The following is an 18,913-nucleotide window of genomic DNA, read 5'->3' as shown; positions in this document are numbered from 1 at the left end:
CTCCATGTTTAAGAGACTAATTGCCATTGACACGTTTAGCGCCGCGACGTAGTTGCGTACTGCGTTTTTAGTTTCCACGATAGAAAAGGGGTGTCTTTTGTTATATATAAAGGCATGTGAAAATGCGCATTTGGTTGGTAAATTGTAACGTAGAATGTTTTTATAGAAATACCCGTTTCAAACGTCGTAAAAGAAAGTGCGCGCAAAGGAAAAATGATATAAAAAATTCAATTACAATCTACGTATTATCAAGGCATCACAGCCCGCAAGATATACCACTCCAATTGCGGCGTCACTTTATTAATCTCTTGATGCTCGCAAATTTTAATTAACTCTTGTTAGTGGTATTCAGTCGTGAATAATAATGCATGGGAACTTGTATAAATTCACACTGACTGTTTCTTATTGATGTTAAACATACATTGACCTCTGTAGAACTCGCGAGAGAATTATTATTTGTTTCTGACGCAAAAGGCACTTGTAAAGCAGATGAAATGATTTCTGATGAATTTGAATATCAATTCGTTGTTCATTGATTGATAGATTGTTAAACGAAGTAAAAACCTATATCATAAAATTATACTCATCAATCAATTATATATATTCCAAACTATCACAGCTATTTGGTATCAAGTACGTAGTTTCAGTATCTAAACAGTTGTATTAAAACCAAGCTCCTTTAAAAATGCAGTTGTAGGCTCTTTTATGAGGTCAGGTAGACTCCTTTGCCGTGCAGTCTTTCTAAACACGGCGGCTGGTGGCAGGGCGCCTCCCATCCTTGACACACTTGCACAGAGCTCTCCGACCCAAGTCATAACATGCAGCGGCTCTACAGTTTAATGAGAATCTAAACCAATATTAGAGATATGCTTAACGCGGATACTTGAGTATTTGGTACGACCATGTCATATTAAGATAGTATGTTTTGGAACAAATTTTGAAGTGATCATATTTTTTTTTATATAATAATATATGCTGTTACATTTTCCTAGGTACTTATTATATTGCTCTGTTGTTATGGAAACATTTTTAATTAATAAAATTTCAAATTTATTTCACGGTAAACTTACAAGTCACTTTCGAATATTAACTAAACCAATTTACATAAACGTTTTTTTTTTCGGCATGACATAATTTTTCCGATGAGAAGGCTTGTTTATTTTAAGAAACACCTTCATGCTTAATTGTTTTGCGCCGACAAAAACATAATTTCCAAATTACACAATCCATTATCTCAGCGCGGTGAACGCTATCGCGTTTGTTAAATCGGTTGCAAATTGTTAAGAACAATTAACATTAAAATGCTTCGCCAAAGCCGTCACGGCTCAACGACGTTTTTTTTTAAAGTCAATCTTATGTAACACGATAGGTAATTGATTATGAAATCGAGTAGTCAAAGAATCGATAAATTCGAAAGCGCAGCGATCGAGTAGTTGTCGCCGAAGGTACAGATATTCTGAAAATGTAATCAAATAGTTCAGTTCGAACCACATTTTTCAAGTTCCATAGGAATATATTAAATATCGTTCAAATTGTAAAGTTTCGTCACAATACGATATTATCTTGATGCTATTTCATGTCTCATATAGTATACAGCCTCCACGGTGTACGAGAATGTATTTGATCCAGAAATGGGTGTTCGCGCAGTTTCTGTGACCTTTGAGTAGTAATGAAATCTGAACTCACAATGTCATACATGTGAATTTGCTTTACATCATGCCATGGGTACGTGCGATCAATTATTACAATAAGATATTCGTAATTATAAAATAGTTTTATTTTTGTTACATCAATGTCTTATAAACAATTTAATCGTTTCGTTATTTGTTAACCTCTAACTTTAACCTATTACGCAAGTCGTGTAATAAAATTAATAAAAATATTATGTTCCTACGGACACATAATACGTAAATAAACTTGTTGCCGCGACTTTAACAAAAGAAAACTTTTTTAATAAGTGTAAGGCAAAGTGACCCGACTGCACCTAATGATAGAATGATGACTGTTAGATAATTACTCCTAGGCAGTCGACACAATTATGCCGGCCTGTTGGGACAGGATATATATAGGTTGATCCCGGAAAGCGACACACACCTTGTGTTCGGTGGTCGCTATCCAGGCGTATATAAAATATTTCGAAAAAATTTCCTGTATGTACTTCTTAGTATCTTGATATTTGTTCTAAACCACAAAATTAACAATGCCAAATCAAATTTATAATCCGTTTACTTTATTTCGATTTTTTTTACAGTATAATCTTCTGACAACTTTATAAAATTGATTTTAATACTCAAAAACTTGTATATATGTATATCAAAAATGTCAATTTAGTTCTCTTCTTGACATACTTGTTAAATAAGACATTAATAGGCGATAAGAATTAACATAAATCCCGTTAGAACGAATATAGAAAAAACCCGTATTTCAACTTACTTAATACAAATTAATGCCTAATCAAAGAATCCAATTAAAAATATGTCACGTTATGTCACATATAAATTTGAATATTCATCGGTAATGGGTAAGTTTATACCTTGTGCGGCAGGCACTCAAGCAAATGCTTCGCTCCATTCATAATAAGTTCTCGTGGGTTGAGTCTCAGATCTCGCCAGTCGCCACTCCTCCGCATCCGTCGTGGCCCACGTACTAGCTAACGACGTTTCACCAAAGACGGGTATTTGACTCATGACTCGTGTGCCGAGTCCTTTCGTGAACTCAAATGTTGAGACATTTTCAAGAATATCGATCTCTAGATTAACCATTATCTGGACGTTGCACGCTTTATTTCATAAAATATTTACCAGATATAAGATGACACAATATCGGACATATTGTACTCGCATTGTGATAAGAGCGCTTTCATTCTTTTGAAATAGTGCATCCATATTTCATGACAGAATTCATTTTGACCTCATACATGTAAACAGAAAACTTGGCCGGATTTTGTGTCAATATTCCTTGATATTCTATGTACAAAGTACTTATGTTAACACCAGACTTCACTGTTTAACTATACATAGAACGTACTAGATACACTATTCGAAGTTTCCATACCAGTTCGCGTGAGCGTGTGTTTAGTTTATGTGGCTCGAAGTGTTCTTACGTGGGCACCGGGGCCCGGAGCTCGGCGTAACGGCATCACTAGGCGATAAACAAATATTGGACTCTCAAGGGACGTGTAAATTGTGGACAAACTCAACGGGTTCTGTTTACTTGGTACTATAATGTTGAATGACTTGCTAAATGGGGAAGTGAATGAGTTTTTGTTGGCCGTTGTCCACTTTTCGAAAGGAAATTGTCGCAAGAATTTCTTCTAGATAAAAAGTGTACTTTTAGAACACTATTTGTGTTTACAACAAAACCTTAGCGGGAAACATATTATCACTACCTGCCATAGGTCGCTGAACCGCTGCGGTTGATATTTCAAACAACACTTTTTACCTGCATTGCACAACGTCAACTCGAATACCGAAACATACCACCACATTACAATAAACACTAAGAAATCAAACAAAACAGTCTGTTTATGCATTCATGGAAACCTTTCAGCAAAACCATCGGTCGTGTGTGCCCCAATATTGCTTCCAGAACGTTGGTTATCTTTTAAACATGCGCCATAATCAGCACATTGCGGCCGCCTCGCTGACCCGTGTTATTATGTATGGGCATTGCAAATGCAACGTCCCTGTGCCGTTTCTGGAAGTGTACTGGACGGCTGGTTCTTTAATTCATTCACATTAAAGTTCTAGACGTTACTCTCATTTTACAAGTATGTTAATGCATTTGTATTGTAGTTTTTGAGTTATCACGCTATGCATTGATCTAAACACGCTTTGTTTTGCTTGTTTTACTTTACTTGGTGCCGATTTATGTAGAATGTTAAAATTAGTGCGTTTTACTCCAGTTCTGATATGCTTGTCGATTTGATATGTGGTGTAGAATAGAATGAATAAGACGGCCTCATTTACAACGCGGTGATTCGTCTTTCAAACAGAATCGTGATTCAAAAAGAATTTTTAATGGTTCAGAAATTCTGCGAGCGAGTGCATACGCTCCTGGGCAAATTACGAATCTCCAAGACGAATCTGCGTGTGAAAAGGCATGTACAGACGTTATGCGCAGTTTTTGAATGTGATTTTATGCATGCATAGCTTAGATAGAACTTAATGGGTTTTTCTTTAATAGTGTACCTTACCGTCCCATATCACGGGATTGTAAATCCATGAATACAGTAATGGTTTAATCCTGAATCCTTACTACTATCACAGAATATTGGATACTACTGTGATGTCTCGGTTATAAAATGGTACACTATTATTGCAAGAGTCCGTAGTGCACGTGTTTGATGTTTGATTGTAGTACTAACAGTTGTACTGCGTCAATACTAGCTGTTCGCGGCGACCATCGCCTCGATCAGATTCCACGGCGCTATATTAAAACTGAGAGTCATTGTTACGCACCGGCGAGATCGCTGTGCATACTTGGTTTTCAGGACACTTGCAAATTATCTTGCATCATTAGCTATTCCGCTGAGATTGCGTTCAAATCGGAACAATTATGCATACCAAGTAAATGAACGAAGGAAATTTATTCAGTGTTTATTTTTTTATGATCATCGATTTTCCGGTTCGACTGGTCGCGCAGCTGCTCTCTTTGATTTACTTGGCCAGGTGCTTTTGTGTTCCTGTTTAGTTGTTTGTTTCCTATCTTAGGCTTGTTATATTTTCATGTAATGATCGTATAATAGACAATGTAATTGGCATGTGCTCACACTTTGATTCCCCAATTATACTTAGTCCATTAGTAATTGATACTAGGATTAAAACTATATCTATCGTGTGTCGAATTGTAGTTGCGACTCTATTAAGGATACCGCCACATGACCGCGTCGAAACAAAGAAATCGATACGCAAACAATTGTGGATGTTCACTTGGAAAGCAGTAATTGGTAACAGCCTCGTTGTATAAATAATAATAATTGACGATAGAGACGTACTGTCAGGCTTGTACGGTTGGACAGCTGGGGCCTGGGACCTTGCGTGCGCGGCGTTCTCGCCGTCACCTGATGTATAATGCAGACTAGCCGCGATCGATGGATTCCCTAACATTTTGAAGAATTGAAGGCGATTCTTGGAATTATTTTTCATTACCGATTGTGTTTTCGTTAACGTTTTAAATCTTACAATGACTCGTGCGATATTTTCATTACTATTTGCATTGATTGAACCAAATATGTGTTCTGTGTTCTTTATAGTAACGTTGTCAATATTGCTTTTCTTTTTTTTTTGCTTTGAATGACAAGATGAGCTTGCCTTTGGCCTGATTGTAAGAGATACGACCGCCCATAAACAGTAGAAACACCATCCAACTTATTCGTTTGCTTTACAAAGGATTGTTTATCTCCTATTAATAGCGTAGTATTATCACAATATAATACTGGTGACGACTGAGGAAATGTCAGCATAGTTTACCTTCTGCTCTGCAGAGGAATGTTTATACAAGCAAGTCGATGATTTTATTATAATTCCGTGTACGTCACATTTTATGATTGTTTCCATATACCACTTATTTAAATGAATAAGAAAATGAATAATTTAAAATAATAGAGATAACGATTTTGTTTCATTTAGTAAGGCAATGTCCAAATGAACCCGTAATATCCTACTTCAGTATTTATTAACAAATGATACCATATTTATCATTCCCTCCTAAAACGATATACTCCTACTTAAGTCCGAATATGTAATTAAAATTCCACGAACTCATGTACAACATCATAAAAAATGTAAAATAATTGTCAACATGAGGCCAAACACCTATCGTATGACATAAAACAATTACGACAACAATAACTATAGTTAAATAACTATTTGCCGAAACCATTGGAAAGTTTAACGACCGACCTATGCAAATGGGACTCACATTATTAGAATTTCAATTGATGACGTCACGAGCAATGTGAAATTTTTGTATATTAATGGACATTTGGACAGCACAAAGAGCTAAGATTTGAATAAAAAATCAGTTTCAAGCTGAAATGAGCGGTCAAGGCTCGTCTTTTTAATATTTCCCTTTGTATGACGTTTCACCAAGATGGTTTGCTGTGAAATGTTTTTGATATATTTATGAGTTTAGAGTCTTTGGCAAATAGGCGGTATAGTGTTAAATTTATCATGGATTTTTTGTTTATATGTTTGCATTTTGAACATAGTTAGTACTTATACTTAAAACTTAATTTAAAAATAATCATTAATTGTAAGATTAAATAGTGTCTTCATAGAATTTAGTTTCGACTTAGTGGTTCAAGAGTCGTCACAGCTAATACATACAAACGGTACCACGACACATATCCACTATAAATACATTCCAGCGATAGAGCGCCAATGACGCATTTTCACACAATCCACTGTTTGCTCGATATTTTTGTTTCACGTGTGTATGCACGTGTGCGTTCCGATGCGACCTTACCTTTTCACACGGTTCAATGTTTTCTAATAATACTAACACTTTTATGGCGCCTGTGACATGTCCTATCTTATTTTTAAATCATCGCTGTAGGTTATAATTTCAGCCCTGTATTATATACTGTCCCAATGTTAGGCACGGGCCTGCTCTACTACTGAGAGGGATTAGGCCTTAGTCCACCACGCTGGCCCAGTGCGGATTAGTATACTTCACACACCCTCGAAAATTCCTATAGAGAATTTCTTAGGTATGCAGGTTTCCTCACGATGTTTTCCTTCACCGTTAAAGCAAACGAAAATTTACAAAGAATACACACATAATTTTATAGAAAAGTCAGAGGTGTGTGCCCCTTAGGATTTGAACCTGCGGACATTTGTCTCGGCGGTCTGTTCCACGCTGTAGGTTACTGTAATCATAATTTAAATCTAGATAGACTTGGCATGCTCAAATTACAATTCGGTAAGTGTGTCGTATGCGGGACAGTTTGGGTTAATACCATCGCATACCGTCTGTTTCTGTGACCTATAGCCTGACCAAGAAAGTAAAAAACCTACTTACTACTACTAAACTACTAATTTCTTGTACTGAAGACGTTGCATTTAAAAAGAAGTCAGGTCAGACAAAATTTTAGATCAATTCAATTATGACATCTATATAATAGAACTTAGAGTGTTAATTTCAACGATCGCGAGTATCGGACAAAGCTACTGGGAAATGTAACTTATATTAATACTTCTTAGGAAACGGGTTTTCAATTATGACGTCACGGCAAACAAGTAAAAGGGTTAATTGTACTATTCTATTGAAATTACGTTAATTATCGCCAATAATTACGGTGTTATTATTCATTTATTTACGATTTATTTTCTCATAATCTTATCATCCAATTTATTCGGAAGTTATGATAACTTTGTATTACGATCGACATTTCGATGTAACACGTATTTTACTACTATTTTAAAACATGACGGTTTCCCCGGATAGAGAGTGGCATTCTCTTTTGCATACATATCTACAATGGCACTGCGTGTTAATTTAAAAAGGTTTTTTATTACAATAGTTTAGAAAGATGTTGTTAACAGTGACGCTTGTAACTGGTAACAATATTACCGATGAAGATAGATCGTAACGAAATCATTATCTGGACATCTAAGCGCTGATAGTTCGACATCTGATTAGATAATTTGTTTATTTGGACATTGTTTTATCAATAATTTGTTTAAATATAATTTTTTGTTGGATTTTATCGCAGTTTTATATACTATAATTTCTTCCCGACCTCTTGAAGGCTTTGCAACCTTGTAATATAAAAAACCGTGATAAAATCCGAAAAAAATTCATTTCAATGTCGAACATTCGCGTAGATGTAAGAAATCAATATTTTTTCTTAATTAAAGAGTTATCATAAGTATACAAATTTACATGTATGTAAACAATTTTGTATGAGAATTTTGCCAATGTCCGCTCTATATAATCTTAGAAATCTTTGGAAAAAATCTACGTTCTCACTGGCTGTACAAACTGCAGTGTGATCACATCTCTCAATTCTCGTTTGCAAAAACGTGACTGCATTCGTCGCGTGAGAAACGCTTATTGGATGGCGTTTTGCGGCGGTTAATTTGTGCCATTATTGTATTGATGTCGAATATAAACTAGCTGGTGAGTTTATTATAGAACGTTGTGCAATAGAAGCGAAAGGTACCACGCCGTACCAAAATATAGTGGTTAATAAGTTCTTTTCAAAATACAGTCCTCTGTATTTTACATGTAGATGAATAATCTCTTACGTCGCTCTAAACTCTGTGCTAAAGTAAAACACCTAGAGTCCTGTTTTTAAAATAGATACCATACACATACATACTCACGCCTTTTATACCAGAAGGTATGGACGGAGGCGCTACAAGTTTACCAAGTTTCCGCCGTGGGCATTCCGTCCCATGATGTGATAGGGGGCGAGCCTATGCCATATCGGGCACAAATTCCAGATTCGGGGCTGATACTGAGAAAGAAAAGCCAAATAACTCTGCCCGGCCTGGGGATCGAACCCCAGACTTCAGCAGTTGCAGTTATACCTTAATACAACTACACCACCGAAACTGTGAAATTATTCAATTAAATTCGGGATGAATCCACAATTTATCTGCTATAATTACTATTAATATACATTTTGTTCCTATGCCTTTTTTCTATAATATATATATTATAAATCACTTATCATCATTTGCAACTATGCAACAAAACTATGTTTAATTATATTTTCCACAGGGCGTATCGAATAATCTTGTTTACGTCTTTAAATAAACTAACTAAATGCAGTTTTCGCTCTCCATTCTAGTTTGACTATGAACGTACCAGCGCACTCCGGGAGCTTTTTAACACGAAGTGAACACAGTAAAGGAGGATCCAAGTTATAAAGATGTTAAACCGTACTTTATTTGTAGCAACGTCGGCTATTTAACTAGAAACTGAATATTAGACCGTGTTAGGTAACTATAGAGTACATTTGCGAAGGTGAAAGAAAATGAATTGTTATTGAATATTGACGTGTATATTTCTGAAATGTTTTAAAGGTTACATAAATGACGCTCGTGAAATTTTTAGTCGAGTTGACGATATTTTTTATGAAAATTATAACTCATTGCGCAGATAATTAACTAATAATTATGCGTGCATATTCGATAGCTTTGTCATCATTTCAGCCCTTGAGTCGTCCACTGCTGGACATAGGCCTCCCCCATTGAGCGCCACAGGGACCGGTTCTGGGCCGCCCTCATCCATCGGACTCCGGCGACCCTGACCAGATCGTCGGTCCATCTCGTGGGGGCCTGCCTACGCTGCGTCTCCCGGTTCGTGGTCGCCACTCCAGAACTTTTCTGCCCCAACGGCCATCAGTTCTACGAGCTATGTGCCCTGCCCACTGCCACTTGAGTTTCGCAACTCTAAGGGCTATTTCGGTTACTTTGGTTTTCCTGCGGATCACCTCGTTTGTGATTCGATCCCGCAAGGAAACTCCGAGCATAGCCCTCTCCATTGCCCTCTGAGTGACTTTCAACCTTCTGACAAGGCCCATAGTGAGCGACCACGTCTCACTTCCATATGTCATCACTGGCAACACACACTGGTCAAAGACTTTCGTCTTGAGACACTGCGGTATTCGGGACGAGAAGATGTGTCGGAGCCTCCCGAACGCTGCCCAGCCGAGTTGGATTCGACGAGTGACCTCTTTCTCGAAGTTGGACCTACCTAATTGGACTGTTTGTCCCAGGTAGACGTACTCGTCGACAACTTCAAGTGTAGCGTCTCCCTATCTTGACAGGGGTGGGTCTGACATGGTGGTTAGACATGACTTTTGTCTTATCCATGTTCATTCTGAGACCCACTTGTTGGGAAACGCTATTGAGGTCATCGAGCATTGCGCTAAGGTCTTCTAGGGTCTCAGCCATGACTACGATATCGTCGGCAAATCGAAGGTGAGTCAAATACTCGCCGTTGATGTTGATGCCGAGTCCTCTCCAGTCCAGAAGCTTGAAGACTTGAAGACGTCTTCCAGTGCAGCGGTGAACAGTTTCGGAGATATTATATCTCCCTGTCTCACGCCACGCTGTAGCTGGATAGGTTTCGAGTACTGATCCTGGAGGCGGACTGACATGGTGGCGTTTTCGTATAGGCACTTCAACACTTCAATATACCGATAGTCAATTTGGCACCTCTGGAGAGACTGAAGCACTGCCCAGGTCTCGATCGAATCGAAGGCTTTCTCATAGTCCACAAACGCTAGACAGAGGGGCCGGTTATACTCCTCGGACTTCTGTATAACCTGCCGCAGCGTGTGTATATGGTCTATGGTACTATAGCCTTTTCGGAATCCGGCTTGTTCGTGAGGCTGGAAGTCATCGAGACTGTTAGCAAGACGATTCGTGATGACTCTCGAGAACAGCTTGTAGACGTGACTCAGGAGCGAGATGGGTCTGTAATTCTTTAAAAGGGTTTTATCGCCCTTTTTAAAGAAGAAACACCACCACGCTCCTGTGCCATGCCTGGGGCGTGGTACCCTCGTGAATGACGGAATTGAATAGTTTTTGGAGAGCCTCTAATATTGGCTGTCCGCCCGCTTTTAGAAGCTCTGCTGTTATTCCGTCATCACCCGGAGCCTTGTTGTTTTTCAGCTGCCCGAGAGCCATACTAATCTCGCACAGGTCGATGTCCGGGATGTCTTCGGTATAGTGTCGGATTAGTGGGGCTCTTGGATCTGTGGCCGCACTGCAAACAGGTCGTCGTGTTGACGTGTATAACTGTCCGTAGAACTTCTCTACCTCACCCATGAGCTCCGGTCGGGAAGATATAATCCTGCCGTCCTCGGTCTTCAGTTTGGTCAGCAGGCTTTGCCCAATGGACAGATCCCTGGCGAACACCTTAGAGCCCCTGTTCCGCTCAATAGCCTCTTCAACACATTTAGTGTTGAATTGGCGTATATCACGTTTCAGGGACTTACAGATCTGTCGATTGAGCCTCCGGCAGACTGTCACGTCACCAGAAGACTGCAGGACCATCTTGCGTCTTTCTACCATGAGCTGTAGGGTGGGATCTGAGATCTTTTGAGTTCTTTTTGGACGCTGGGTCTTAAAGAACTTAGACCCAGTCGTCTGGACAGTTTTCACGAGCCTGTTGCTATACTCATCCACATCTACGCACTCACCTAAGCACTCGAAGCGGTTCCGGAGTTCGAGCTGAAAGCTCTCGGGGTTTTTGATATGGGCAGATGCTGGTCGGAGCATGGACTTCATCAGTCGAGACCTCTCAAGCGATACGTTAAGATTCAATGTGCCTCTTACCATTCGGTGATCACTCCCGGTTTTCACCGCATTGATCACAGAGACATCATTGAATATACGCCGTTTGGTCGACATGATGAAGTCAATCTCATTTCTGGTAGCACCCTTGGGACTCAGCCAGGTCCACTTGCGCTGACTACGCTTTTTGAAGAAGGAGTTCATCATAAAGAGTCCCTCCCTCTCCATGTAGTCGGCCAGCAGCTGACCCCGCGCGTTTCGTTGCCCATACCCAAATTTCCCCATTTTCAGCTCGTTGCCGCTACGTGTGCCCAGTTTCGCGTTGAAGTCCCCCATAACAACGGTGAAGTAGGTCTGGGAGCTATGTATAGCCCGAGATATATCCTCGTACATAGCCTCCACCTCATCATCGGAGTGTGCCGAGGTCGGGGCGTAGACCTGAATAACCTTCAGCGAATACCGTTTGGTGATTCTGAGTATCAGGTACGCCACCCTTGCCGACACACTCTCGATCTTCACGACGTTGTTTACGAGGGACTTGTGGATGATAAACCCGACACCACCTTGGGACTGCTGGTCGCCCTCCCGGAAATAGAACAGGTTACCTGACTTGAGGATTATCGAGTCCTCCCCCCTGCCTTCGGACTTCAGATAATCCTATAACGTCCCACCGTAACCTGCTCACTTCTTCCTCCAGTTCGACTAACTTCTCGTCGGTCCGCAGTGTGCGCGTGTTATATGTTGCCAGGGCCAGTTTTCGTCGGTTGTGGTAGCCTGGTCTCTGCCGGGGATTCTTAGCACCCCTTGCCCCGCCGTTACCATGACCGCTACCGTAGCCAGGAATAGCGGGGCCGCCGGGGACTAGGGGCCGGTTTTTATGTGGCCTTACCATAGGGGGGGGTTTTGCCGTAATCGCCACGCTTGGCAGGCGGGTTGGCGATCGCAGTGGCGGAAGTCTCATCACAAGACGCTGCTGCCCGTCTTGTGTCTTGTCACTTCCTTCCGCCGTGTTGGAATGGTTTTACCGCCATTAGTCGGTGGACTACTTGCACTAGTGGTAGTGAGCACCACTAGTGGGCGGTGGGGGTCGTCACGCCCCTACGCCTAAACGCCTACGCGTCCTTGGAGTAGTAACCAACGAAAGATCGATTCCTCAATTTAATATTAAAGTATTTAGTTTCACATTTCGATTTGATTTTCTGGCCGTCGCGTCCTGTGAAATCATTTTTTTTTTATCCTCACATGATAGAGTCTCTCTGTATATTGGCCAGTGGCCACCTCGACTATAATGGTATCACTGGCTCAAAACAAAATACTTAATTTATAAACACAATATCTCAGTATATATCAATAATTCCCAAAGCTAACATTTACATAATAAATAGTTGGAACAAAAGGGACACTTTAAACATTCGTTTCCGATAGCTTTGTGATTATATTATATCACAAAGGATCCCGTCTCCTATGTAATTATGTGTATTATGTTTTACCGCTGGACAAAGGGCTTCTCTACTAATGAGAGGGTAATGACTCTAAACTAATAGGCGGCTCTAAGGCCCAACGGGGGTTGGTGAGCTTCACAATCCTTTTAAATGTTCTTGTAAGCTTGTAAGCTCTTGTAGCTTTTAAGTATGCCGGTTTCGTGGCGATACTTTACATACTTTGAGCGTCTTTGATTCATTCAAAATGAAAAATATTACAATGTTTCATCGATAGCCGATTCGTGAGTTACAAACTTTCTTCCCAACAGTCGGACGGTTTTCTAAAGTGTCGTGTGCGGGTCGCGTGCGCACGCGCCGTTTAGCAGCGCCGTGGCGGTCGGCACACGATGCCAGCCGATCGACCGCCGATCGCACGATGATTGCCGCTTCCGTCCGCCAGTAATTGGCACGTTAATTAATCAGTTATTGAAGTGTATGCGTCCTTGGAGTAGTAACCAACGAAAGATCGATTCCTCAATTTAATATTAAAGTATTTAGTTTCACATTTCGATTTGATTTTCTGGCCGTCGCGTCCTGTGAAATCATTTTTTTTTTATCCTCACATGATAGAGTCTCTCTGTATATTGGCCAGTGGCCACCTCGACTATAATGGTATCACTGGCTCAAAACAAAATACTTAATTTATAAACACAATATCTCAGTATATATCAATAATTCCCAAAGCTAACATTTACATAATAAATAGTTGGAACAAAAGGGACACTTTAAACATTCGTTTCCTGTTAACGGGTGTATAACAATAATTTCTTACAACCGCCTTTTTATTAACTAGGATAATTACGATTTAATTAATATCTTGATGGAACATTAAAGGGCTGAGAGAAATTATTTATTCTATAAATGTATCCCTGTCGGTAATTATAATAGGCCATTAGGATATAAAAACTACTAATTACGATACAAAACGGGAATAAAATGGTTTTTATTAATAGGTAGCATATAAAATTATACTCACTAATTATGACTCGTATTTAGTCGCGATTTGGGCAGAGTATGGCGTAAGACTAACCAAAACAAGCCAGCTTCTAAATTAAAGTCCAAATTTGATCAAACGCCTTACGAAACACGCTGGCATTTTCGGGTCAAATACACGAAAGCGAATCCTATGTAAATGTACAATTTGTTTTGGCAGAGGTTTTTTTCACGAACGTTATTAGACGTCGCCTCGTCCGCGTCGTGCCAGCGCGTCTCTCGAGAGCGAGTTAATGGGAATCACGACATCGGCTTTACACTCTGTACTCTAGCCGGCAAATACAAACAAACTCATTAGTGCGTCGAGCTCGTTCCTAAATTGCCATCGAGGCTTTGAGACGTGATACAAAATGGGTATTTGATTAAGTTGAATTATTTTAGACTGCTTGTAACACGTGAGGTTATACAAGTCGCGAATTACAAACTGCGATTGTGTTCTGCGAAATTCACCTTAAAAGATGCCGGGATTTGGCCTTGTTCCGCCAAAATTCATAAGTAAAGGAACCTCTCTGGTATACAAACTCTTCGCACGGACTTAATATAAAACCATGTATCACGTTATTCATTCTAGTTTGTTTATTAAAAAATCTTGTTACCGTTTCTCATTTTTTTTTTGCCATAAATTATATTTCGCGCGTTTTCCTGTTTTTTATTTTTAAATCCGGCAACATTTCCACAAACCCGCTCGGTGGCTCGCAATATGCGCCTTTTTATGTGCGATAATCTTCAACGTTCGCGTACGCGGAACCAGTCCGGACTCCGTTTGTGCGGGTTTATAGGAATTTATTATAAATATACAATGTAAGGACTGGATCCAATGCGTTTTATGTATATAGTTGAATAATAAAAAACAAATAAACATGTTATCGTTACTCTGTATAAAGAAATGTTAAGGTATCTAACATCAACTCATCTGATGGTTCTCATTAACATCAACAGTCTTAAAAATTTTGCAAAGCTCTGCTTAGTTAAAACACTAATTTACTCGATCAGCTGTAAGTCTAAATCCGCCATCTTGCCTCTAAATAAGGTTTAAACTAGGAACCGGTGATGTTTTTGACAGCTATTTATGCAATTCTTACTCACCTCTTAACGCTAAAACAAGTTACCATTTTAACTCATATAGTACGGATAACCAATTAAACAATAATGTTAAGTCTTAATACATTGCACTTGTGTACTGTTAGGCACAATAGTAGCCAACATATTTTTTTTTTTCACAAAAACTGTACTCTACACAAAAAAAAATGCAATTAAACTTAACATGCGTAGGCGATAGAAGGTGAGCCTATCGCCATATCGGGCACAAATTCCAGACTCCGGGTTGATACTAAGTATATAATTCAATATTACTGCCCGACCCGGGACAGAACCGGAGACTTCAGCACTGCACTTGAACCGTAATATAACTGCGCCACAGAGGCAGTATTATAAAATAAGTACATATTGTACATATTATGTCAAGGCAAAATAAAATGTTTTTGTCAATGTAGCAAAAAAGGGTTGTTATTTAATAGGTCAATGTCATTAAAGTCGTATTGATTTTATAATGATCCTCTAGCTATCGACTGCCTCGGTGGCGTAGTTGTACTGCATGCGCGGTACGGCAGCGCTCTGAGGTTCTGGGTTTAAATCCCGGGTCGGGCAAAGTGATAATTGGGTTTTTCTGCTCAATATCAGCCCGGAGTCTGGAATTTGTGCCCGATATGGCGATAGGCTCGTCCCCTATCACATTCTGGGACGGAACACATTTCGCGAAAAATGGGTGCCCTGGTTGCACCTCTGCATACCCCGGGGATAAAGTGCGTGATGGTGTGTGTGCGTCTATTCAGTGTTAAATCATATAAACCAGATTATATTATAATCATTTTGTTATGGAACTTTTTGCGGGAAAAGCTGCTCGAATGATAATTGAATGATAATTATAATTTGTGTTACAATATTATAATTATAGGTAATGTAATGTTTTGCATTATAAAATGCTGATTTTATCGATTTATACGTTTAGTTTTTGTGGCTAGAAGTGATGACCTTATTAAAATGTATGTTGTCTTAAATAACACGTGTTCTTATCTGTTAATTGCAGTTATTAATCGCGCAAATTTGTCTACAAGAATGCATTTTTTAACTATCCATTAGTTTTTATCGTCTGTCGATATAATCCAGCTTTCTGATAACTTAGTGTTGAATTCTTCAACGTTTCATAGTTAAGTCATAAACTGATGGCTATAGCGTGTTCATATTTTGTATCTACTTCATCGAGTTATGACTTTTCCGTTGACGATTCAAAATAAATGATAGTCAGATGTTGGCTTGAGTTGCTAATAGTTTCGTAGTTTTGATAAGCAGTTTGCTACCGCGTGTAAACCATTTATCACCTTCACCAATTACTAAATGTTTCGTCGATAATTCCAGAACAAATTGTTGTCAGTCTTTAGGCTGGGCGGCTGATAGTTACGTAGTTAGGTCATTAGCTATTCGATAACACGCAATCACCTTTAATACATTTTTCCATATAATACTAAATATTGCATCAATGATTTCCAGAACAAGTGGTGGTCAGACGTCGGGCCGGGCAGCTGCGCCGCGCCCGCCGTGCCGAGTCGCGCGTGCGATGCGGAGCGGTCCACGCCGCCAGCGCCGCCACCCGCTCCGCCCGTGCTTTGCGCCAGACCGTGCTGCCGGGACGCGACGTAAGTAAACCAAAATGCATTCTAATTTAATACCTATAGGGTCTAAAAATAAGATATTTATAATAAACATAAATAGAGTGCAAAATATGTTGAATAATCTGCTACTAGCAAAAGTTATAGATTTATTGTAAGGTTCTCGTATGCTAGAGGCTGTTTAGGTAAATACCAGCTCAATGTCTGATTCTACCGCCAAGCAGCAGTGTGTACTGTTGTGTTCCGGTTTGAAGGACATTGTAGCCAGCGGAATTGCTGGGCTTTAAGACTTAACATCCAAGGTCTCAGTCTGACGAGCGTAATAATAAGTAATTCACAGGTTTGCAGTATGCCGCTAATGCGACATGCTGGTCTCGTTGTTCCACTGCATACAAAAATTACTCCTTTTTCTGGTTCTGTTTTAAATATTTTTATTACATCTATAGATAAAGTTTTTAATATTTAAGGCTCTTTTTCATTATATCTGTATATCCGAACGGATTAGGTGGCTTTATTGAACTATGTCGGCACCTTCAAATCATATTTATCACGGTTTTAAAATATGCGTTACCGCTACACAAATATAATCGTAAAAATTCTTAACCGTAAACAATCACTGCGAATAATAATGTAGTGGAATAGAAAAATACGCGGAATTCGGGGGTTGGCGCGACCCCTAGCTACCTGAGCGTTCGTCCCGCGCCCCTGGCCCCTCCAGCGCCCGCCCGACGCCCCTGCCGCGACGCTCATTCCACCCCAACCCTCAATGATGCGCGTGCGTCGGTCGCAGTACCATGAAGCTTATACCATCGGATCGCGTTGGAAACTTTTTCTAGATTGTATTATGTGATAGTTTACGTGTGGTTATAATGTAAAAATGGATCTTTCCATACCGAGGATCAAGTTTGAGTGTGAAGACGAGTTCGATGATTTCGATTTTGACGAAGTGTAAGTTGATTAGTGATCAGTGGATAACGGCGTGTTGATTTGTCTATACGGATTTTGATATACAAGCACCTTTGATTTTGTAAAATTGTATATGGATAAGTATACATAATGTGACATGCATGCCTAGGTATTATCGATGTAGTTATAGCAAAGCATCTTCTGCGGAATTCACATTATGCGCGTAAATTTAAAGTTGTGACGTCGCGGGGTTATTGTTTGGGTTTCAAACAAGTTCGGTGTTCCATTAATTGCATTCATTAATTCAATTCAATATAAACTAAACCATGCTAATTGTTGTTATTAAATCACAGAATTTTTTGTTTATTTAAAATGTCTGTTACGTTAATACATTCTGATTCATTTATATATTTCATACAAACGTTAACGATGCGTCCAAATGTATAAAAATCATACAATGCCATACTTCGTACGCGTTTTAACACAAGCGTGTGTAGCTCAAATATAAATCCCCGCTCCCAAAGCATTGTAAGGTGCGTCGAGTCGACGACAAAATATTTTTTTTTCCACTCAACCTGCACTTTTTGTGGCACCCTATTTTTAAAATGCATTTTATCCTTCGTCACTATTTATAAAGTTCTATGAATTGGACCCTTCGGTGTTCATGTATTTCGTAGTTTTACTGATAGTACGTAGAATTTGCGAGTTGCTGAATCGTTGTATGATTTCCAACACGTTTAACTTTCATGATTGCTAGTTGCTGGTTATTACGCTGACCACATCAGCCTTCAATTCAAAATATAATAAAGCTTCTACAATGTTGCTTGTCGGTAAGAGTGTGGTGATTCCTGCCAAAACGGCCTATCGCACACAAGATATCTAACTGTATTACACAGCCAACAATTATTTCGTGCACTATAACAATTGTTATTGATAGAAAGTGAGGGATGAATTTAGGTTAATAGTTGTAACAATCTACTACCTGACAAGTTAAGGTCGTCCTTTAAGCCCGCTGTACACGGGTAGAGTGAATGGCATGGCAACATTAAAGCTACTAGCATTAACTATGCCACTAACTCTACCAATGTAAACAGATTTATTAAAGTGCTGTATTGTATCTACTAAAATTGGTAGAGTGCTTACAATTGATAGAGTATGCCAGTTGACTCTACCCGTGTCCCCAGAGCTTTAAAGCAGTTTCATATTACTAAGCTCCAGTGGCGAAGCGACAATACAACCCGATTCCTACCGGCTTCCTTTTAGGTTTTATTTACATGTGTGTCTTAAGTTAACTAAAGCATTTTTTTTTACGGGTTACCTTTTGAAAAATTTCACCCTGCGCCACTGCCAAGCGCATCTCATTCGGATCCTAATTGCCAAAAGAGAGGCTAGTGTCTCTATTAGCAATAATGATTCCAAACAATGTTTTAACCTTACTGCGTTCCGAGTGCTAAGCTGTTTCTAGACATCAGAACACTAGAAATGTGTCAGCCTGTGTTTGTAGGTACACTAAATATTTACGTATGAATATATTGTTTATGTACATTGTACAGTTACATGTAAACACGAGATATCACGTGTCATTGTTCATTAAGACAGGCGGGAATTAATA

General features: G+C 39.4%; 1 protein-coding gene across 7 annotated transcripts in view; it reads left to right on the top strand.

Moving 5' to 3' along the window:
- The window catches only part of LOC115439717 (homeodomain-interacting protein kinase 2), a 137,668-nt gene that overhangs the window by 94,326 nt on the left and 24,429 nt on the right, over positions 1-18,913 (top strand). For all 7 annotated transcript variants that reach the window (XM_030163678.2, XM_037447605.1, XM_037447601.1 and 4 more), the window contains one exon: positions 16,277-16,422. In XM_030163678.2, the coding sequence (XP_030019538.2) occupies positions 16,277-16,422 (146 nt within the window). The remainder of the gene's footprint in view (positions 1-16,276; positions 16,423-18,913) is intronic.

Source organism: Manduca sexta, chromosome 7 (genome assembly GCF_014839805.1).
Source record: "Manduca sexta isolate Smith_Timp_Sample1 chromosome 7, JHU_Msex_v1.0, whole genome shotgun sequence".
Classification (NCBI taxonomy): Eukaryota; Metazoa; Arthropoda; class Insecta; order Lepidoptera; family Sphingidae; genus Manduca; species Manduca sexta.
Note: the sequence above shows the minus strand (reverse complement) of the source record. Positions and strands in the feature narration are given on the sequence as shown.